Consider the following 24,280-nt stretch of genomic DNA (forward strand, 5'->3'; position numbering starts at 1 on the left):
AATGTTAGTAGATAAAAATGTTTAATAAAAAAAAAAGTCATGTCATCATGTTTTTCCTCTGAAGGAGTCTCAGCTGATTCTGTTGTCCAGGTGACAGAACAGGTACATCGCTACGATCATAGCAGCGATCTGTGGAAACAAAATAATTCATATTAAAATAAAACAGCGTAGACGTGAAGCTCAGACTCTTAAATTGACGGTAAAACATCTCACTGCATTTTAATCTGAAGCCTCTTTTTTAAACTTACAGATTGTTTGATTTAAACAGTTTAACTCTCCTGTTGTCCTCGAGTCAAGGAAGGAAGGAAGGAAGGAAGGAAGAATGAAGGAAGGGAGAGAGGAAGTGAGGAAGAAGGAAGGAAAGGAGGGGGGAAGGAAGGAAAGGAGGAAAGGAAGGAAGGAAGGAAGGAAGGAAAGGAGGGAGGAAGGAAGGATTGAAGGGAGGAAGAAAGAAGGAAATGAGGGAGGAAGAAGGAAGCAAAGGAGGGAGGGAGGAAGGAAGGAAGGAAGGAAAGGAGGGAGGAAGGAAGGAGGGGAGGAAGAAGGAAGGGAGGAAGGAAGAAGGAAGGGAAGGAATGAAGGAAGGACGGACGGAGGGAGAAAGGAAAAGAGGAAGGAAAGAAGGAAGGGAGGAAGGAAAGGAAGGAAGGAAGGGCAGAGGAAAGAAGGAAGGGAGGTAGGAGGGAGGAAGGAAGGAAAGAAAGAGAGAAGGAGGGAGAGAGGAAAAGAAGGAAGGAAGGGAGGAGGGAAGGAAAGAAGGAGGGAGGGAGGAAGGAAGGACAGTAGGAAGGAAGAAAGGGGGATGGAGGAAGGAAAGAAGGAAGGGAGAAAAGAGAGAGGAAGGAAAGAAAGAGAGAAGGAGGGAGGAAGGACAGAAGGAAGGAAGGAAGGGAGGAAAGAAGGAACAGTCAAAACAGACATAATAAATATATGTTGAGCTGCCGCTGCTGCTCATCTAAACTCTACAAGTTAAGGTCTTGGATAGCAGAGCAGGTAGACACATGCAGACACTGAAGGCAAAAGAGAAAAGTCTTTATTCTGGCAATCGAAGCACAGAAATGTTCTCTTTATTATTATTATTATTATTATTATTATTATTATTATTATTATTATTATTATTATTATCATTTTCATATCATTTTACCTCTAAGACACCGATTCCTGCAGCGATGCCTCCCACGATGTTGGCGTGCTCTGTGAGGGTCTGCAGGATGTCTTTAAAACAGCCCTGAGGAGGAAAACAACGTAATATAAATATTAATTATCTACAAATTAATATGATGTGCATACTGACAGACAGATACAGTATCTACCATGCTTGCACTCTTATGTTGGCCGCGTAAAACCAATATTACTCTGTCAGTTAATCATATAAAAGAAAAGTTTTGAAGAATTTCACCACTATAAATATGATGATTTCTTAAATTTTAAAACTAGGTGACTAAGTCTGTTTTAACTGTTCCTTCTTTCCTCCCTTCCTTCTTTCCGTCTGTCCTTCCTCCCTCCCTCCTTCTCTCTTTCTTTCCTTCCTTCCTTCCTTTCTCCCTCCCTCCTACCTTCCTTCCGTCCTTCCTTCCTTCCTTTGCTTCCTCCCTTCCCTCCTTTCCTTCCTTGTTTCTCCCTTCCTTCCTCCCTCCTTTCCTTCCTTCTTCCTCCCTTCCATCCTTCCTTCCTCCTTTCCTTCCTTCTTCCTTCCTTCCTCCCTCCCTCCCTTCCTTCCTCCCTTCCTTCCTTCTTTCCTCCGTCCTTCCTTCCTTCCTTCCTTTCCCTCCTCCCTTCCTTCTTTCCTTTCCTCCCTTCCTTTCTCCTTTCCTTCCTTCTTCCTCCCTTCCATCCTTCCTTCCTGCCTTCCTTCCTTGACTGGAGGACAACAGGAGGGTTAACTGCCCATCTATGTTTAGATTATTATTTTAAGTTGGCTATTACAATCAGATTAGCCAAAAGTATATTAAATGCCTCTGGGGAAAACCAAGCAAAAGCCTTTTAGATTCTCTTGTTGCTCGAAATCTGATATTCCTACAACAACCAGAATGCATTGCGTGCAGTCCCGTCCATGATGGTGTATTTAAGGAGAAATTTTGCAGCTGAATGAAGCGGGTCATTTTAATACAGAGAAGAAAGAAGAACGTTGTAATTGATTGGCCATAATTAATAATGATAAATAACTGAAATAACATGAACACTATGGGAAGGATTGACATGAAATTTGGTTCATACATTCATGTTCCCATCAGGATGAATTTTAATAACTTCAGTGACCCCTGACCTTCCATTAAGCGCCATCATCTGGTCAAAATGTTAAGTCGTCCAAATCTTTCATTTATGACCTAATACATTCCTGTCAGCCTCACCTGGAAAACCTAAAACTAATGCAGGACAATACAACGAGCTGTTAATTCATTTTGGAGGCTTTAAATTGGGGTGCTGCTGTCTATCTCTCTCTCTCTCATTGTGCCACAAGGTGTTTCTATTATTTTGTCCATCCCATAATATCAGTGAGAGTGCACTAAACAGACGCTCCTCTTCTGCCTAAACTTTGTACATATCATACTTGGTGCATGTCTCTGATACTTCCATCTAACCTTGACAGCACTGCGCTGTGCTTCCTTTGGACTGCAGGGGGTGCTGTTGGTCCAGCAGCAGATGGGCGGCAGGCTGCCTCCATTCTCCTTCTCAAACTTAGAGCCCACAAAGTCTGTGTAGTTGGTGAAACCGCAGCACTTCAGCTGGGAAATGATGAAAAATACACGATTATCACACAGCAGGAAAACACTTGATGAGAGAGTTTTATGTATAATAATAATAATAAAGTAATTAATAAAAGCCGACATTAGGAGTTCAGGATTTCACTTTTCTCTTTTGTGCATTTAATTCACAGCAGATCAGTTTGAAGTGTTTTATTTACAGACTGTGTGCAAAGAAAGTCTTTAACTACTGAATACTGTGAAAAATAAAAGCACTGTGAATTGAATTCCTTTCACCTTAAACAAATACAAGTGAAACCATCTGCTTGGTTTGATAGATTTCAATTAGACATATGTTTTATGTTTGCACAACACAAGGTCTGACATCTCCTGACTTTACTATTATACTGTTTATTTTGCAGATTGATGCTCCCTGAGTTACCTTGACTGTGACTATTGTGAGCAGCTTGGTTGAACTAACAGACAAAAGCAGACTGATGTATAGGACTGTGTAGAAGTATGAATTACTGTTTGATTTCAATACAGAAACTTTAACTATGCAGTTTATTTATGCTGTTTTTATAAATGCAACTCACATTCCAGACTGGTGAAGGTTATATTTTATAGGCAGAACATTTCATTAGACAGTTTCTATATTTTCTATACAAGTAATTGTTGTGCTCATACTTGGAAAACTTTAAAAGAAAGTACACCAGATGAAAGTTACTTGACTTTTGAGTGATGTTGATCGACATGTTTCACTGGCAAATAAGTAAAGCATCATTCTTTTAAAACTCAAGATGTTTGGAAAATCGTCAATATGTAAGTTATGTTTAACCCTCCTGTTGTCCTCGAGTCAAGGAAGGAATGGAGGAAGAAGGAAGGAAAGAAGGAAGGAAGGGAGGGAGGAAGGAAGGATGGAAGGGAGGAAAAAGGAAGGAAAGGGGGGAAGAAGGAAGGAAGGGAGGAAGAAGGAAAGGAGGGAGGAAGGAAGGAAGGAAGGACAGAGGAAAGAAGGAAGGTAATGGGGAGGAAAGAAAGACAAAAGGAGGGAGGGAGGAAAGAAGGAAGGGAGGAAGGAAGGAAGGAGGGATGTAAAGAAGGAAGGAAGGAAGGAAGTAAAGAAGTAAAGAAGGAGGGAGGGAGGGAGGAAGGAAGGGAGGAAGAAAGGGGGATGGAGGAAGGAAAGAAGGAGAGAAGGAGGGAGGGAGGAAGGACAGACGGAAGAAAGGAAGGGAGGAAAGAAGGAACAGTCAAAACAGACGGGGTCAATTTGACCCGGGAGGACGACAGGAAGGTTAATCTCTATATGATGTAAACCATTGTTATAAACATCCTCATGCTATTAACAGACGGTATGTTTGTTGTAGTTTTGCAGGACTGCCGTCACACCGTACCTCCGTCATGGTGGTGTTCCAGATCTTAGTGACCACAGGATCGCTGCCGTAGTCCTTCTGTAAAGCAGGAGTCGCCCACGCTCTGAGGATGCCCTCCGCCTGAGGAAAACACACACACACACACACACACACACACACACACACACACACACACACACATACACACAGTTTTAAAGACTCATTGCATGTATAAAGTTTTAACCCTTACATTCTGCTCAGGGACAAATTTGACCCATTTTTACATTCGGAAGCTGTAAAAACACCATATACACGTCTTTTAGCTCCACCTTTCCTAATGTGACCCCAAATATACCAAAAAACTGCATCATATTTTTATTTTTTGTGCAACTCATACACATTTTTGTATGTGCAAATGTCCAAATTTAACCTGTGTACTTCCTCATAATCTATACAATGTTCTACTGGACAGTAATATAGTGATCGTGAATGTCTTTCTTCCTCTAGATAAACACTCTGTTTGCTTTCTGACAGCTTCATTAAGGATAAAATCTAATTAGTTTATTAATGAGTGGCAGGAAATGTGTGAATATGAATTGTTGAAGAGGTTAATTATGAGTCACATGAACAGTATAAGGGTTAACCCTCAAACATATATACTAGATAAATTTAGGCTGAAGTACAATAATTCAACCTTTTTTTTTTAATTCAATTTTGTTATATAGCACCAAATCCCAACAGAAGTTATCTCAGGCCGCTTATCACATTCACAGAGACCCAACATTCCTCCATGAACAGCACTTGGTGACAACGGGAAGGATAAACTCCCTTTTAACGGGAAGAAAGCTCAAGTAGAACTGGACTCTAGGTGGGCGGCCATCTGCCTGGACCAGGTGGGTTTAGAAAGAGACGATAACAACAACAACAATGATAATAAATTACTAATGAACAATAATGATAATAGAAGGAATGGGCATTAAGCAAGACCACAGCAGGGTCCACAACCTCAATCTACAGAAGGTCACGGTCCTTAACCAAAATAAAATGTAAAATGTATTAGTAGTAAAAGTATTTTTCCAGGTTATTGTCTGGTTCTGTTGTTCCTCCTGCTCGTCTCATGTCTCATGTCATATGTAGTTTAGTGTAAATCACTTATCTTGCACTAAGTTGATCATTTTATATATAAAACACTTCAACATGGTTCTGTCTCTGACCCGAGAGACTCTTTAAGTATTTTAAATTGGACTTTTTGGAAAGACTGAGTTATTACTTTGGTTTCTTTTTTATTTTAATATACTTGAATAGACAACATCATTACAATATTTTCTTTACATATCACAGGCCCATGTTGAATGCACAGATTATAACCATATAACTTATCTAAGAGAGAAAGAGAAGAGAAATAAAGAGTAAAAATACACACATACATACACATATATACAAATGCACATACACATGCAAATACATGCATACTGTATATTTACACACACACACATACATACACACAGAAACCTCAGAACTAAAAACTCAGAAGCTAAATAACATTACAAAAAGAACTATAAAACTATAAAACTATAGCTGCATCAGTGAGTTGCACAATGTAATCAATGAAAAATACGTCCCCATGATCTCCTGAAATTCTCACTATCATCATACTTTAAATGCTTTCTATTAGTTGGTATGTGTGTGTGTGTGTGTGTGTGTGTGTGTGTGTGTGTGTGTGTGTGTGTGTGTGTGTGTGTGTGTGTGTGTGTGTGTGTGTGTGTCTCCAATCTGCTTTTCCCTTCACACCTGCCCTGCATCTTCCTCGTTAGTCCTTCCCTTCTCCCGAGTGTCTATCCCAGCCAATCAACTCCTAGCCTGCACTTGAGTGTAGTCACCTGTTCCCCATTCCCTCATTAGCTCAGTTAGTATTTAAGTCTTGGTTTTCAGGTCAGTCTCTGTTGGATCTTTTGTTCAGTTTTGTGCAGCAAATTTTAGGTTTTTATGCTCTTTCTCACAATAAAGACCTCAATTTTGGAGCCCTGCTTTTGCCTTAAGTTCCATCTGAAGCATCACTATTAACTACAGCTGTAAAGTAAATAGTGCAATATTTCCCTTAATGGCAAAGAAGTGCAAAGTGGCTTCAAATGGAAGTACTCCGTAGTCACTTTGTTTCCATCTCCAGTAATAAGAATGACCTCTTCCAACAGCCTCAAAGCTCTGAGTCGTCTGTTTTTTAGAGTCCATTATGTAGATGAGAGGGCCTCCACAATGCAGATACGCTGCTGTAGATGGTATAAAAGCCCATCGCTGCCCCGCAGAGCCGGTACTGTCAAAATCCAGCTGTCTCACACATCTATACACACACACACACACACAATCAAACACACACACACACACACACACACACACACTATGGTAAGGCTGCATCTGATTTCACGGGGCAGGAAAGGTAATTCTCCAGGAGTCACCTATTCATCAGAAATTAAATAAATCTTCACCCACACAGAGCACCTGGGAAATAAACAGACCATACAGGCACCGAGAGGGAAAAAAATGAAAATATATCAAAAAAATGACCGAGCCATTATTCTCCCCTCTTCTTCTCCTTTTTTATGGCTGTAAACGGAGAGCATTTACATATATATTGATGCTCCTGATGGCTTTGGTCAGGACACATTTTGTCTTGATATTCGTGTTTATCCAAAGTGCAAAAGAGGAAAAAAAAGGGGAGAAGAGAAGAGGGGGGGAGAAAAAAATAAGTCCTTTGTTGTACTGTAGAGGAATTCCTTCACAAACACTCAGGTTCTTTCACATCCCTCCCTCTCTTCACCTCCCTCTCTCTCACTCTGCTTTTCCATTTTGATTAATAATCCCATCGCGTACAGTCACACAAAGACCCATTTGATGAAGAGGGAGAGTGTGTGTGTGTGTGTGTCATGCACGTTTACTGTACGTGCAACTGGTTTTTGTGTCGCAAAGAGCTTTTTTGTCCCCTTAGGTGTGTGTGTGTGTGTAGGTGTGTGTGTGTGTGTGTGTAGGTGTGTGCACACAGTGAAAGAGGGCAGGCGGAGGGGATGCCCGAGGGGATGCTGGGATACATGCCACAATTAAAAGTGCCCCCCAAGAAGCAGGGAGAGCGGCTGAGATCAGAGAGGGTTATTACCAGCCGGCTAATTCATCACTGTCACTCGGCCCCACGCTTCGCCACATCCCGTTAAACACACACACACACACACACACACACACACACACACACACACACACACACTAGTGGACAGGCAGGACAAAGCCTGCACTGACACACAGCGTGGTGAGGCAGGAGGCGATAACACATTTATCAATACAGGGGAGTGAACACATCTTACACACACACACTATAAAAATCTTCAGGTTCGTGGGTTATTGATCGCATGATGCTCTTGGCTGCATTACTGTTTTTTAAAATAATTATCGATATCTTTTTACAGCCTCTGTAGTGACTCACCGGCTGCTAATTGGTTATTGTTCTTAAGAGGGAAAGCAATAAAGGGAGAAAGCTCATTAGAGTCGCTTTGTTAGGAGAAATGCCAACGCTTGATGGGAACTGTTTCTACACACACACACACATACACACACACAACATGAATGGAAAGGCCAGAATATTGAAGAAAAGTTGCAAGAAGGTCTTTATGTTTCAGCTGATATGAACCCTTTCATGCATAGTGGACAGCTATTCCAAAGCTGTTTTCTTATATAGCCTACTGTATGCATGATGATGGATTTTGATGGCCTCAGCCTCAGTCCTCCCATACACTACCACTTTATCTGCAGTAATGTTTGTGGTTGTAAATCAGCTGATTTATGTTATTATAATACCATTTGATGAAAGAAAAAGAAGTTCAAATATTATTTTTCATGCCTAAAGAGAAATAAAAACTAACTCCTGACTGAGGTTATCGTAATTCATGCATTAAAGAGTTAAGTTAATAGTAAAACATATTTTAAAACATTTGTGATTGTTTTAATAAGCGTCCTTTTATAAGTATGTTTCCATCCACCAGTTTTATTTGGATTTTCAGTTTGCAAATTATTAAAAAAAATGCAGAAAATTCAAAAAAATCTGGTGGAAAAGTTGGAGTAACAATGAAAGCGAAATGCCACAATGTGCAATGCAAAAAGACCTGCTAAATAAATGATGAGGTACATGAATAATGTGCCTTTATATGTCAGTGAAGAGCTGAAAAACATCAGATCTGTGCAGAGACATGAGGAGACATGGATGTTTCAAGATTTTCCATTGTTTGAGCTTCGACTGCCGCTCTTTTAATGACATCATCTCGTTGTGTCCTTTTGTTCTGTAGTAGTTTAATGGCACAAACTGGAAATTTAGCGCCACCTATTGGTTTATCTTGACAAACCAACTCCTATGCTGCAGTCCATTTAGCTCGTAAGGTGGAAGTCGGAGCTGGGAATTACGTCACGTTTGAGTTTGAAGCGTTCCAGTTCAAGAAGTCAGAAAACCAGTTCTAGTCAGGTTAGTCATTGATAGAAACACCTGTTGATAAAAACACATTTTGCTGTATTTTGCTCTTACAAAGAGTGTAGCATCATATCCGCACATAGAAGTTGGACAGTGCTGTGTGTACGACTGATTTAATGAGACACAAATAAGATGAAAGTGCTAATAAACAGATTATTACTACAACTTTAACACTGTTGATGCAAAGTGCTACCAGCTTGGATTTTAAGGTCGGGGTTGCTGAGGTTCATTTGACTTTACGAGTTGGAAATCTGACTTCAATTTGAATTTTCCAACTTCGGAGTACAACTGAAATGCACCACTAATATTCACTAAACGGAAATGCATAGAAATGTGCATTCATTCATTTTCTCTTGTGTGAAATGTGCAATGCATTTAGATAGAAATGTTGCTTGTGAGTATGCACAGTGATCCGTTTTATGTTTCATTAGTGATTAATCGATTAGTCGTTCGGTCTATAAAGCGGCAGGAAACTGTGAAAAATGTCATTCCTCTCACTCCCAAAGCTCAAGCTGTGCTCTGCAATGCCTCGCTTTATATTATATTATATTATAAAGGTCAGACATTGATCTTAATGAGATTTCCTGAATAAATAAAACTTAACTGACCAGAACAATGGGCTGAAAACCTCTGTTGAGCCGAAGGAAACCACAGAGTCCGGTGATATTATTACGAGTGACACATTACACTCCAACCCCCCCCATTGATAACCCAAATGTATTGATTAATGATGAAGTGGATGTAATTGAGGTTAATCACCCTGAAGCTAATCTTTCCTCTTCCTGATGGGGGAAATTAAAGCAAACAGTAATCTGTATTGGATTACACTTCTAGGAAAAAGGAAACCCCTTCCTTTAAGTAGACACGGACGACGGCTTGATTCATTAAACGTAGCATCACACATCTATTCCATTAATCTGCTTTGAAGTCCATATCAGCCGGCAGTAATAAATCTACCCCCCTGGTCACTTCCGAATCACTTGGAGGAGAAAGAACAACCATGACCACTGACGGCCTCTCATAATGCCTGCTGGAATTGCTTATTAAATCTCAGTTATTTCGACCACCTGAAGGTTATTGGCTCTTTGGTTTAGATGAGCTTCGGAGGCCCACGGCGGCCAAAAGGCAGATTTATGCTACAGATAAGTAGAACAGAATAGATTTATTAGTCTCCTTTCATTGTCTATGCCTCTGTCTCTTACTTACCGACGCAGGCGCCTTATATGTATGCATATTGGATGTATATTGCCCATATTCATTATTCCAATGCTATTGTGTTTACTGTCTCTTATCAAAAGCAGGAGATGGACAGCTGCTCTCACACACAGTCATATCCGTGATGGAACTTACGATGTCCTTTGTGATTGTAATGAACAGATGATGCTAAAGCTAACAAACAGTGCGTTAAATTGACTCTAAACCGTATCTGCGATCTGTTTAAAGAAGACAAATCCGTGAGTTATGTCTTGCATTTCATTGAGCTTTAGACAATAGCTCACACATCTCTCTCCCTCTCTTTCTTTCTCTCCCCCTCTCTCTCGCTCTCTCTCTCTCTCTCTCTCTTTCTCCTACACAACGGCACGCTCGCTGTTGTTGATTTGCCTCCCGCCAGATGCCGTTTACATCGCTCGTCTTGGTCAGCGCTGCTTTTGTAAATGACAGGCGAGGGATGGGGTAGATTTATTCTGACAAAAAAACGCCTCAGCAGCAGCAGCAGCAGCTCAGCCTCCAAGGACACACACACACACACACACACACACACACACACACACACACACACACACACACACACACACACACACACACACACACGTTCACAGCTTGGGGAACAGAAAGATTTAACATGAAAAAGAAAGAGAGAAGTTTAAGGCAGGCCTGCACACTGCAAAAAAATCTTCATCTCATTATTTGTGTCTTCAAACTGAATAAACTGAATCATGTCAATCAAAAAATATGAAGATGTTGTTTTACTATCATGAAAAACTGGTCAAATTAGCAAATCATAACAATTTCTGCTTAAAAAATTACAAGGGATTAATGCATTATCATAAATTGTTGCCAATATATTTTCGGACAGTTGCCCAATTAATCAATTATTGAACTAATCGTTTTGACTCTTGAGTACTAATGTGTGGTGTGGAGGGTCAAACTTTGAACCCGGGTCTCCGAGAAGAGATTCATCATCACTGTTTCTGTCAGAAATCAAGATTTTTTCCATTTGACTTTGGTGCAATTTGAACATAGATGTCACATTAATATGGACAAAGAGCACATAAACATACATTTTATGGTATATATAAGGTTTTCGAAAACACACAATCATGTTCATGTTGTTTAATGGTTGATGTTTGGTTTAGTTTATATAGAAAAATGACTTGGTTTAAGTCAGGGAAGGGTTGTAGTCTTGGTAGAAGAACAGACGTGAACAGAAATCCACTTTGTTCAGCTGCTTCCAAGAGGCTGTAACATCACCATATATTTGTGTTTGTGTAACACTTTCCTTTATTTACTGTTTTACTTTGTTAGTCTTATTTATAACATATTATTACTCATTAGTTTCCGACTGGGACTCGTGTGTTGTGTGTAATATCTTCCTGTGTAACTGCATGCTATGTTGATCTGTCATAAACTTGATTAAAATGCCTTAATAAGGTTGTTTTTGTTAGTAAAAGTGTATTTTCTGTAATGTGTATGTTAATATGAGCTCACAACGACTGCAGCAAATGCTTTTGTGACAATACAATTGCAGCTACATAAAAAAAAAAAAAAAAAAAAATCTCTGATGTAACATACTAACGAGCAGTTAGCTTTAGTATTTTCGGAAGCTTATTATCATAAAGTTGGCAGTGGGAGATTTACAGTAATATCACTGTGTTGTTACGAGAATAAACGGCTGGTTGGAGCCATAAGTGGCAATTTGTACCGAGTTCATTACACAATGCAAGAGAGAGTTCACAGCTGCTACATACATCACACAGCCACTAGAGGCAACATAACATAAAGATAGTGGATGTTGCTTCAGGCGTTTCAATATTAGACTAATTCAGCTGTTTTTCAGGTGAGAACAGTGTCAGATATTTCTTGCAGCGTGCGGCTGCTGCAGCTGCAACTCGTTTACCAGCAACACACACAAACAAATGAAATTCCCAAAGAGTGCGGAGTCTGTTCTCCTCCGCTCATCAGCTCCTCCCTGCAGATGGATGTGTGTTAGATTACCTCCCTCGCTCCTGGGGGCTCAGATACCTCCACTGATTGGATAAAAAACTCCACTTTCTATTTTCTTTATTAGGATCCCGGTCTTCACTAACCTCCTTTTTACATAGCTCATTTGAAATCCTTGTAATTATTATACGTGGAACTAAATGGAAATGGAGCACGTGTGTGTGCATGTGTGCGTGTGTGTGTGCGAGGGGGACACATATGTAAATAGGCTGTTTTGCATATAAAATGCTTTAGCTTCAATATTCCAGAGTAATAAATTGCTCAAAGTGAGTGACAGTGCACACGGCCCCGGGCTATCCTGGAGTCATTAAGTAGCCGAATGTAGTGAGGCGGACATAAAGGCAGTAATTCAATGATGGCCGCCGCTATGATGGAGAATTTACATGGAGATAAAAATCCAGAGAGTGGGACGAAGAGGTGAGAGGGTGAAAGAGAACGACAGAGAGGGACGAGAGGAATTAACAGACAAAGGAAAAGGGAGTGGAGAGGAACAGAGAGGAGGGAGAGTGATGAGGAATGAGTGGATATAAATTAAAAAAAGCAAAACAAAGAGAGAGGAAGAGGTGAAGTGGAGAACTTACAAATGAAGAGTAGGCCAGAGCCACGACTCCTGCTGCCACTTCAGCGATGAATATGATGAGGACGATGGAGAAGAACTGCAGGGAGGGAAGAAAAGTTTTTATGCATTCAATCATGAAGTAATAATGATCATATTCATTCACTTTGCAATAGTCTCCAATGACTAATAACAGCGATCTCAAGTCTCTGGAGAGTAGTTCTGTGTAAACCAGAAAATAAACAGCCTTTGAAAAACTTACAATGTACAAATGTAGTAAAAAGTAAAGAGGGTGTGGTGTTTATACCATAGACTGTATATAAGAAATGGACGTAACATCCGTGACGTCACCCATTGGTTTGTGGACTGCTGCTCGGAAGTCAATAGTTTCGGATCTGAGCAGCGCCATCTTGAAAATTTCCGGTGCATGGCGGGAAAAATAAAATGGGCAATACTTATATGGGCATCAGGAGGAGCATGAGGCGCCCTCCTGAACCTGTGAACCAATCAACCTGTCAATCATGACGTAGCCACGCCCTAATGCATACCCTGCTTTATCGTCACATATAAAATCAGGGAGGCCAAAATGTCCCAAATGAACATCATACTGCATTGAAGAAGGCTTTAAACTAGAGATTGAGACCATAAACACATTTTGAAAACGTTTACTGAGGTTAAAAAATCAAGTGAGAAGTTGGTGAATTCTCCATTGACTTGTATAGAGACGGAAGTCCTTTTGACACCAAAACGGTCGCCCCCTGGTGGCCTTTTGATAGAATGCAGTTTTAAATTACTTCTGCGTTGGCCTCATTTCAGAGGACCGGAACTCCCCGCCTGGTTTATAACAAACTAGTGAAGTTCTGTAAATAGAACAGCGTTTCTGCACATGCTCAGTAGCGTCCGCCTTACACAGAACTACTCTCCAGAGACTGGAAATGTGATCGCTGTTGTTAGTGTTTGGAGCCGTTTCTAAACAAACTAACATGACCAAAAGCTTCATAATGAAGGATCATGTTACCCAGTGCAGCGATGTGACGCAATAACAGGTCTTCAGCACAGAGGAATAAGACTTTAGATCAGACTTTAGATGCATAAAATGTATATAAGTAGATTAATTCAGTGTAAATTGAGAATATAGACAAATAGCCAGCCTTATCCTTTAACCCTTACATACTGTTCAGGTTCAAATTTGACCCATTTATTACATTTGAGAGCTGTGAAAACAATTTATACATGTTTTCATTAGCCAATCTTTTCCTAATGCAACACAGAATATACAAAAATGGAAATGCATCATTTTTACATTTCTGTGCACCTGATACACATTTTTATATATGCAAAAGTAAAAATTTGAGCTGCATTCATTTGAAAAAGTCACCATTCAAACGTGTTGTATTCTTTATATTCTCCTTAAATGAAAAGAATACACTCTGTCTGCTCTCTGACAGCTTCATTGAGGGTTAATCAAACATTTATTGATGACCAGTGGGGAATTTATGAATGTGAATTGGTGTAGAGATTAATTATGAGCCAGAATATGAACAGTATGTAAAGGGTTAATTGCTTTAGTTTAGTAGAAACACAAGCAGTGAGATGATGAGACTAGTTTTAAAAGAGCCAACAGTTTATCCAAAATGATCTAAACTACTTTATATGGATGTAAAACTGAAAGTGAGTGCAACTGAAATGTCTAAAAATCCATCACTGGATAGGAAATCTGAGTGGGCATAATGTTTATAAATGTTTTTATTCACTGTATTCCCAAAATTATTATCACCAAAGCTGCAAAAATAAGCTCCAAGTTGTGATAAAATGGGAAGTTTCACAATTTACATCTAATAATAGAACAAAAAATGAGTTTAAATGACAATCACATAAAAATAAAATGATTTTAGCAAAACAATTTAAAAAAATTAATTAATTTAAAGGGTTTAAACTAAGTAATTGTGTTGATTCTGAGGTCTGTAATCACAAACACACGCCTGGACATCCACAACGCTCTTAAACAGCTTTTGTTCAGCGTAACAATCACAGACTGTCAATGAAGCTCGGCTTGAATACGCAGAGAGACAATAAGAGGGGACGCTGAGCCTGAATGGGCCGCAGCTATCAGCTCATCCCTTCCTTTTATTCAGTCCATTACAGCTGTTTCTCACGCACTGCGTCCCCGCGCTGTCAGTGCCACAATCTGCCGCTCCGTCCATCATTCAACTCGATGGGAGATGTGGGAACGATGGCGGTGGCTCTACGGGGGGAAAATGTGCTGCCTGTGCTCCTCATTAGACTCACTGCAGTGGACTAAGAGGTCATTAGCCTCGCAGTTAATGAGCGTGATAATATACGCTGTTGCTGGTACAGATGAGGAGGGAGGAGCAGGATGTGGGTATTAACAGAGCTGCTGATGATCTGGGTGAAAATGGAAAGGATGGGTGAGATGCTGAATGTGGGGAGAAAAAAGCACCTCATGAACTTGTGCATGATCATTTGTGATGTTTTACATTATGACATCATCATCAGTGGTTTGACTGGTTTTAAAGGCAATGAGTAGATGACTGCAACCATCTCTCTGCTGCCTTTATGGTTGGTTTCCCCCCCTTCAGTTTTAGCAGGTGCAATACTCAGCAATCATTTATGGTACAATACATTAAATATATTTGCCTTTTTATAAATTCAGAAGAAGGAGATCAGCGTTATCATTATCAACTGGAGAGGTGTTTTTAACCTTCCTTCCGTCTGTCCTTCTTCCCTCCCTCATTCTCTCTTTCTTTCCTTCCTCTCTCTTTCCTCCCTTCCTTCTTTCCTTCCTCCAGCCCCTTTCTTCCTTCCTTCTGTCCTTCCTTCATTTCTCCCTTCCTTCTTTCCTCCCACCCTCCTTCTCCCTTTCTTTCCTCCCCCCTACCATCTTTCCTCTGTCCTTCTTTCCTTCCTTCCTCTTTTCCTTTCTCCCTCCCTCCCTCCTTCCTTCTTTCCTCCCTCCCTCCTACCTTCCTTCCTTCCTTCCTTATTTCCTCCATCCTTCCTTCCTTCCTTTCCTGCCTCCCTTCCTTCTTTCCTTTCCTCCCTTCTTTCCTCCCTCCTTTCCTTCCTTCTTCCTCCCTTCCTTCCTCCCTTCCTTCCTTGACTCGAGGACAACAGGAGGGTTAAATATAATGAATTCATGGCCTCTAATGAGGTTAGAAATCTGTAATAAGGTTAAAAGTCCATAAAGTCACGGGTGAGCAGGAACACAGCAAAGAGAAATGAGGCAGAGAAGGAAATGTTTTCAATGGACCTTAAATCAGTGACATTAAGAATTTCTCACTTCTCAGATTTTATACTTTGCCTCAAAGTTCACTGAGCTTATTTATTGATGTCTTTCTATTTGGAGCTACTGTATGACACTGCCTGAAAGCGATTGACTGAAATGGTCACAGTCTTTGTTTCAGAGATTCCAGACCTTAACATCATACACACATTGGTAGGAAGACTTTAGTGTGTGTGTGTGTGTGTGTGTGTGAGAATGCATTAGATCCTCCTGATGGCAGCCTGCTATCACCGTATGAATGCGTGTGTCAGTGGATGAATGTGGCCTGAAATGTAAAAGCACTTTGAGTGGTCAGAAGACTCGAAAGGCGGCTTTTCAAACACATTTTCTATTTCCATTTACAAAACGTTTGCATCCAGATGTCTATCAGGTTCGTGAATAGGCTGAAATAAAAACTATAAAGCTTCTCCTGCAAGGGCACGTTGGTTAAGTGAACCTACAACCATCCACTCAAATAAATGTTTTTCTTCTTGTTCCTTCAGTCAGATGTTTGAGCTTCACTGTGCAGAATGACATTTGTGCAGAGAATTTATGCAATACAGCTAGTTTGGCTGCTAAAAATGGTCCAGTATGCAGCTCACACAACTGTGATGTGGAAACTTGAAGCTTCCAGAGCAGATAGCTACACAGAGAATAGACTTTACTGTGAAATATATTTATATATATATAGGAGATATCTTGTTTCCAGCAGTTAAATCTTTGAAATTAACTTGCATATTCATAAATTCTTCTGTTTTTTAATGAGTGAGAAGGAGTAAATAACATTTTAAGGATCTTAAATTGGTAATTATAATGTTTTTTTGTTCAAAATACCCATATCAGACACACTATTTATATATGTCTTAACCCTTACACACTGTTCAGGGTCAAATATGACCCATTTAAGAGCTGCAAAATCACCCTATACACATTTCCTCTAGGTGGACTTTGACTAATGTGACCCTAAATACACAAAAATGTAAATAAAATCCATCATTTTTTTAATTTTGTGTGCAGCTTATGTCCAAATTTGACTTATTCTTATAACAAATTAAAAAATTCAGCATTAAAATTCAATGCAATGTTCTCCTGGGCCATAAAATAGTGATTGTAAATGTCTTTTTTTCCATAAAAAAATGGAATACACTCTTTATTCAGGATCAATCAATCACTTATTAATGACTGACGGGGAATATATGAATGGGAATTGGAGCATAGACAGATTATGAGTTAGAATATGAACAGAATGTAAAGGGTTAATTTCTGATCCACGTACCATGAGCAGCAGACACTTGCTCTCCTTGTGGGCTCCACAGCAGCCCAGGAGCCCCATCAGCACCAGCACGGCTCCGATGGCGATGCAGAAAAATCCCACGTTGACGAACTGCATGCCCTGCTGGGAGAACGGCCCCAGGATCCTCAGGAAGGAGCCGCCGTCCACGCTGACCCAGATCCCCATGGCCAGCAGGGTCAGACCGCCAAGCTGCAAGAAGAGCCGCAAAAACATGATGAACAAACATACAAAGCATGCATGCAGCACACAAATCCCCCCCCCCATATCATTTCTTAAAGTAGGATGGTGACAGGTTAGCTTTTCAGAGAATGTAATCCACACTTAACAATGGCGAGTAAAATGTCAATCATTTGTTTGCCTGGCAGTCATTCGGACGGGGTCAACAGCTCTTTAGGGGCTAATAGGTTTTGGAAATGAGAGGCCATCTTACATCACTAGCGCTCCCTTACTATTACCTCTTAGTGACACCATGACACCTCAATATCCTCTCATCCATTCAGAGGAGGATTTTTCTTTTGTGAGATGTAGAGAGGTGCTGCCTCGGGCTTCCCATTATGTATCGAGGCTGAGCAACAACTTGGCCTCGATTTTTACCTTTTTTTCCTGAAACGAAATGACTGCACCTCGTCCATGACCGCCTTTATCTCGCCACTCATGTCACATACACAGGTATAATGGGCAAAAATCCCCTTAGTGATGATCCTGTGCTGATGGGTAAAGCCAGCCTTCGGGTGTACAGACGTCTAGGCTATCGGATTATAGCTTGGACAGTAAAGAAAACAGATGCTTTCAATCCTCTAAAGATGCAGGAATGTCTCTTTTTCAGATGTGGGAATTTTAAACCTGGAATACAATGAAAGGTTATTGACTCCTCACACAAAACCAGTATTTCAAGCCATCACTTGCAGACTTATTGTGTCTTTACTGGAAACTGTATACATGAGTCTGATGAATCATACCTGTGTTATTGGTAAATTTAAGTCACTGGAGACACAACCCCAAACTGATTCAATACAAGAGCTCATGAGACTATAAAAGCTTGAAAACCACCATGTGTTTATTTATGTGTAATCTGAATCTGAAAAGTAACTACAGCTGTTAGTTAATCTTCGTGTCGTCATCCCGGGTCAAATTGACCCCGTCTGTTTTGACTGTTCCTTCTTTCCTCCCTTCCTTCCTTCTGTCCTTCCTCCCTCCCTCCTCCTCTCTTTCTTTCCTTCCTCTCTCTTTCCTCCCTTCCTTCTGTCCTTCCTCCATCCCCCTTTCTTCCGTCCTTCTTTCCTACCTTCCTTCCTTCCTTCCTTCCTTTCCTTCCTCCTTTCCTCCCTCCCTCATTCTCTCTTTCTTTCCTCACCCCTACCTTCCCCCTTCCTTCTTTCCTCTGTCCTTCCTTCCTTCCTTCTTTCATCCGTCCTTCCTCCTTTCCTTCCTTCATCCTTTCCTCCCTCCTACCTTCCCCCTTCCTTCTTTCCTCTGTCCTTCTTTCCTTCCTTCCTCCCTTCCTCTTTTCCTTTCTCCCTCCCTCCTCCTTCCTTCTTTCCTCCCTCCCTCCCTCCCTTCTTTCCTCCGTCCTTCCTCCACTTCCTTCCTTCCTTCCTTCCTCCCTCCTTTCCTTCCTTCCTTCTCTCCTTCCTTCCTCCCTGCTTTCCTTCCTTCTTCCTCCCTTCCTTCTTTGACTCGAGGACAACAGGAGGGTTAAATGTAGTGAAGCACAATGTACCACCAAGCGTCTCCAAACCTCTGACTATAGGTCTTGGGTATCTTCTAAAAAATGACGATACGAATACAATCCAAGTATCCTTAAAGCCTCCCTCTTCAAGTAGGCCACTCAGTCATTATATTCATGGACGCTCAGACGCATTCATACAAGTCTGTTGACTTAAAACTGGAGAAACCTGCTCATAACAAACCAATTCATATCACATATCACCTGATCTCTGCCTCTCTTTATGTTTTTTTACTGTGATTATCTCTCTCTGACCTTCTCTTCCTCCTCTTTTTTTCCACTCTTTTATCCTCCGCCCTTCCCCTGTGTGTATATTCCACCGCGCGCTCCTTCACTCCTCATACTGAGTGATTTCTTCTTCTACTTCTTTTTCCTTCTCCTATACAGAAACCATGTTTGAAACCTGATATTGTCTGTCAGGCTCCATCAGACTCGTTGCAGTCAGGGGGCCCCTGTGCTTTCCATCAGGCCCCCGACGCTCCACATCTCCTGTCAGACGTTGACATCTCCAACGTGGGAATCATCTCCACCCCCTTCCTTTTTCTTTTGTCTCTTTCCTGCTCTTCCCATCTATTTTTTAACTCTCCCTCATTCTCTCCACCTTTCACTCTGGGGTTTCTTTTCTCGTCTCTTCAACCTGTTCTGCTCCATCATTGCACCGTCGGCTAAATGTGATACGACAACCATATTCCCCCCTCTAACTCCATGTCTGCCACCATCACCTCTCACCAGTTATAATTATAGCTGGCATGCTGTCTCTCTCTCTCTTTTTTTTTTTTTTACGATGGCTAATCCCTTTGATGGTGTGCCATATGCAGGTGGATGTTCTGTCAGATGAACACCCACATGGCAAAAGGACTGGAAGTAAATCAGGTTTTTTCAAAGTGTGTGTGTGGGTGTGGGTGTGTTGAGAGGGGGTTAAAAAGAAGCAGTGTCCTATCTATGGAGATGGGAAATATAACCTATTAGGGTTAGAGGAGAGAGGATGAATAACATGCTGCAGAATAAGAGGCCACGGCCTCCAGAGAGGGGGGAGGTGAATGGAGAGATGGAAAGATATAGAGAGAGAGCAGAAAGAGAACGGGCCCGTCCCTCCCCAATTGAAATGGAATTGGTTCTCTTTTGAAACGCCTGGAATGAGAAAAAGACGTCAGATGAGTATAAAACCCTGTCTTCATGGGTCATATTACCGGCAGCAGACAATCTGATTAAGACCAGACACTTGACCATGAATCTGCACAGAGAGCAGACACTTCTAATTTCTAATGCATTTAGATTGAAGCCAAAAAATGACAGCGCAGACATGTAGTCTGGGAAATAAAACTCAAATGTTCAGAAATAGCTGGTTGGTGGCATTGACAGCTGAGGTGGTAAAAGGGATTTCCAATTTCTTTTGTCAGTGTGGTACTTTTTCTTGTTATTGCAGACTTTTTTCGGCAATTCAACTTGTTCCGGTATCGTGCTGATTGACAGCTGAGTCCATAAACCAGTCAGAGCTTTTAGTAGGCGGGTTTAAGACTGGCGACATCATCTTCCCATGCCGGAGGGATAGTGACTAAAAATGGTCACAAACTTGACGACAGTTTGATGGCAGGTAAAAGTTTCTATATGCTGATTTATTGCATTGATACATTTTACCCATTTTTTACATTGAAAGCTGTAAAAACACCCTATACACATTTCTTTTAGCCCGATGTGTCCCACTCATAGACTGTATATAAGAAATGGACGTAACATCCGTGATGTCACCCATTGGTTTGTGGACTGCTGCTCGGAGGCCAATAGCATCGGATCTGAGCAGCGCCATCTTTTCAGGTGCATGCTGGGAAAAATAAAAACACGGATTCTACTTATATGGGCATCAGGAGGAGCATGAGGCGCCCTCCTGAACCTGTGAACCAATCAACCTGTCAATCATGACGTAGCCACGCCCTAATGCATACCCTGCTTTATCGTCAAATATAAAATCAGGGAGGCCAAAATGTCCCAAATGAACATCATACTGCATTGAAGAAGGCTTTAAACTAGCGATTGAGACCATAAACACATTTTGAAAACGTTTACTGAGGTTAGAAATCAAGTGAGAAGTTGGTGAATTCTCCATTGACTTGTATAGAGATGGAAGTCCTTTTGACACCAAAACGGTCGCCCCCTGGTGGCCTTTTGATAGAATGCAGTTTTAAGTTACTTCCGCATTGGCCTTATTTCAGAGGACCGGAACTCCCGGCCTGGTCCTACTGCGAACCACAGTATACAACAATGGAAATACAATGCATCATTTTTTTAATTTGAGTACAAATTTGACCTTTGTTGTACTCTTTAGGGTTAGGTTAGGGTGTTCTACTGGACCATAAAATAGTGATTGTGAATGTCTTTTAATCAAACAGAAGGATTAATTAAACATTTATTAATGACTTATGGAGGAATTAATGAATGTGAATTGGTGTAGAGACTAATTATGAGTCACAAGATGAACAGTATGTAAATGGTTAAATGCGGGGATAATGGCGTACATTTTTAGACTGTCTCTCCTGGAAGACATTCATAGCGTTACGAGGGTCTGGTCACAGTAAAAGTGAGTGAAATAACTTCCTGTTCTCACTCACAACTCGTCACATATCAAAGCTTGGTCACTTTTTAATGCACCAGGTACAGCTTTACAGTCATTTTTCAACATGCAGGGTAGTCCAACAGGCTTAATCTCTGCAATAGATGCCATGAAACCTATGATGTCTATATAAGCTGACAAATTTCCATATTCAAAGGTGGCAGGTTGGGTGGTTGGGTGGATGTTTAGATAAGTAGATGACAAAAAGAGGACAGGAGACCACTGTTCGCTTCCTGTTTCCAACCAGTGTTTAACCACCAGTTGGGAGATATTTAAACCCTAACCATGATCTTTCCCTAATCCTAACCTAAACTTAACCCTCACATACTGTTCATATTCAGACTCTTCACAGTATCCTCTCATTATTAGTCACTACCAAAATGTCTGCACAACAAATCATTCATGAATACGTCTTCAGTCACAGATAACAGGAGAGATTAATCCTTAATGAAGCTTTCAGAGAGATGAGGCAGTTTATTATTCAGTTTGTACATTTCTCGTTTATTGAGAAAAAACATGAACTATATTAAATGTAAAGAATGCAACAGTTTTTTTTAACCTTTGTGTCGTCCTCCCGGGTCAAATTGACCCCGTCTGTTTTGACTGTTCCTTCTTTCCTCCCTTCCTTCCTTCCTTCTGTCTGTCCTTCCTCCCTCCCTCCTTCTCTCTTTCTTTCCTTCCTCTCTCTTTCCTCCCTTTCTTCTTTCCTTCCTCCATCCCCCTTTCTTCCTTCTTTCCTCCCTTCCTTCCTTTCCTTCCGTCTGTCTTTCCTCCCTCCCTCCTTCTCTCTTTTCTCCATCCCCCTTTCTTCTTTCCTCCCTTTCCTTCCTCCCTTACTTCTTTCCTCTGTCCTTCTTTCCTTCCTTCCTTCCTCCCTTCCCCTTTTCCTTACTCCCTCCCTCCTTCCTTCCTTCCATCCTTCTTTCCTCCATCCTCTCTTCCTTCTTTCCTTTCCTCCCTTCCTTCCTCCATCCCCCTTTCTTCCTTCCTTCCGCCCTTCCTTCTTTCTTCCATCCCTCGTTCTCTCTTTCTTTCCTCCCCCCTACCTTCCTCCCTTCCCCTGTCCTTCTTTCCTTCCTTCCTCCTTTCCTTCCTTCTTCCTCCCTTCCTTCCTCCCTCCTTTCCTTCCTTCTTCCTCCCTTCCTTCCTTCCTCCCTCCTTTCCTTCCGTCTTCCTTCCTTCCTTCCTTCCTTCCTTCCTTCTTCCCTCCTTCCCTTCCTCCCTCCCTCCTTTCTTTCCTTCTTCCTCCCTTCCTTCCTTGACTCGAGGACAACAGGAGGGTTAAAGGCGCCTAATCATTTAAGTTGGTTGAATCAAACTTTTGAATTCATAAATTAATTCAAAATCAAAGAAGAAATATTGATTATAGTGGTATAATAATGACATAACTCCTTTTGATAGGAAGAGATAATAATGAAACTGCGACAACTGAACTTAGATGCAGCTGCAGTGGCCGGTTGCATTTGAAGCTTGGTGTTTATGAGCTGAAGAGAATCATTTCATCATTCTGCTCTGTTGGCTAACATTTCAAAGGAACATCATAATCACTGGTGGTGCTGTGACTTTTAGAGCTGCCGCGCCAGATTTATCAAGCAACGGCGCTCAGGCAGAAATGGGAAATGTGAGGAAAATGATGACTTGTGCCGAGAGCTTCATCTGTGACAGCGGGAGTCCAGGTGGGGCCTCGACTCTGCAAATTCAGCTTACCCACGCCAAAGTTTCTCTCCATTTCACAAACCGCTTTAGTTATCGACATTAAAAGCCGAAGATGTCGGTGGCAAAATTAAAGGGCTTTGAAGTTAATGAGATGAAAATTGCAACGGTGGGGAGAAAAGTGGAGGAGAAGGGAAGCATCATTTAGGTTCTTCTGGCTCAGTGATCTAAGATGTTTATGACTCTGTTTGCATTGAAGGGATTAGATGAAACGATTTTCTACGCATTGTCTTGAAAGCAATTGTTTGTTTTTCACTTCACACACACACACACACACACACACGACTTTTCATGTTAAGATTTCACACCATAAATGAACACCCCACTTCCCCCTTTCCCCCCTTCATCCTCCTCCTTTTCCGCTTCTTCGTCCTCCCTCATCATATATAGGACCGTGCAATCAAAGCAGGGAAACATACTCACAAAGATAAGCAAGTTGAACACGACCATCATCAATTTGACGAATGTGAAGCAGCCCATTTTAATCTGTAATAAAAAAAAAGAGAAGATAAATTATAGCATTTCTTCTTTCATCAGCTGAAACCTTCTATCTCTCATTAACACACACACACACACACACACACACACACACACACACACACACACACACATGCACACATATACACACACACACACACACAATAACACACACATGGCTACAAAGTCTACGTGGCCAATCTTCACATACATGCTGTGCTATTACATCAAGCCCACATCCCGCTGAAATTACTATGAAAATTACATTTGATGACAATGAGTCTTAATGATAACACACAGCTGTGAGAAACAGTAAAGATATCTCTTAATGGGAGATCTATATAGGGAAGGGTTATTAGAAGAGGAATAAATATAGTGTGTTCACATGTAGCAGGGTTATTTATGCTCAGAAAACAAAGATCTTACCCGAATCAGAGAAGCTTTAAACCAATTTGTATGTCCAGTAATCAGACCAAAGATGGAAGAGTTTTCTCAGGTGTGTTTCCAGGAAGCCGTTGTGAGTGTGAAGACGTCTCTGTCCAAAATATATATTTAAGGCGACAGTGTTGACACAGCTGTAAGCCTCTGGTGGATATCAGAAATCTGATGAGCTGCTTTTCCCTGAGGCTGGGCTGGTGGAGCGAGCACAGGACAGGGTGTGGTCCCGCAGGATACAGGTGACTGTTGTTACAAGTACAGGTACAGGAGGGGGGAGGGGGGGGGGGGGGGCTCCAGTGGCAGCTCTGACCCCTGCAGGTACACACTGACACAGATTCACAGCACAGGATCATCTTTTTTTAAGGGATTTGAGGTATGATAAGATAAGATGGACGTCTGCATTGTCTCTGCAGCAGACCT

General features: G+C 41.2%; 1 protein-coding gene across 1 annotated transcript; it reads right to left on the reverse strand.

The window, feature by feature from the left end:
• Window positions 1–69: 69 nt before the first annotated feature.
• Window positions 70–23,425, reverse strand: LOC133985344 (tetraspanin-1). Its single transcript, XM_062424960.1, has 7 exons — window positions 23,369–23,425; window positions 16,881–17,087; window positions 12,347–12,421; window positions 4,082–4,180; window positions 2,583–2,726; window positions 1,145–1,228; window positions 70–129 (listed from the first exon to the last, which is right to left on the reverse strand). The coding sequence occupies exons 1-7, from the start codon at window positions 23,423–23,425 to the stop codon at window positions 70–72; spliced, it is 726 nt and encodes a 241-aa protein (XP_062280944.1).
• Window positions 23,426–24,280: the final 855 nt, after the last annotated feature.

Source organism: Scomber scombrus, chromosome 8 (assembly GCF_963691925.1).
Source record: "Scomber scombrus chromosome 8, fScoSco1.1, whole genome shotgun sequence".
Classification (NCBI taxonomy): Eukaryota; Metazoa; Chordata; class Actinopteri; order Scombriformes; family Scombridae; genus Scomber; species Scomber scombrus.

Bases quoted from the DNA above. Each gene is read 5' to 3' on its own strand.
- LOC133985344 (XM_062424960.1), bottom strand. From the start codon at position 23,425: ATGGGCTGCTTCACATTCGTCAAATTGATGATGGTCGTGTTCAACTTG. The intron at 17,088-23,368 runs GTGAGTATGTTT...CTCTTCTTGCAG, and splicing joins TGTTCAACTTGCTTATCTTT to CTTGGCGGTCTGACCCTGCT. The intron at 12,422-16,880 runs GTACGTGGATCA...CCCTCCCTGCAG, and splicing joins GCAAGTGTCTGCTGCTCATG to TTCTTCTCCATCGTCCTCAT.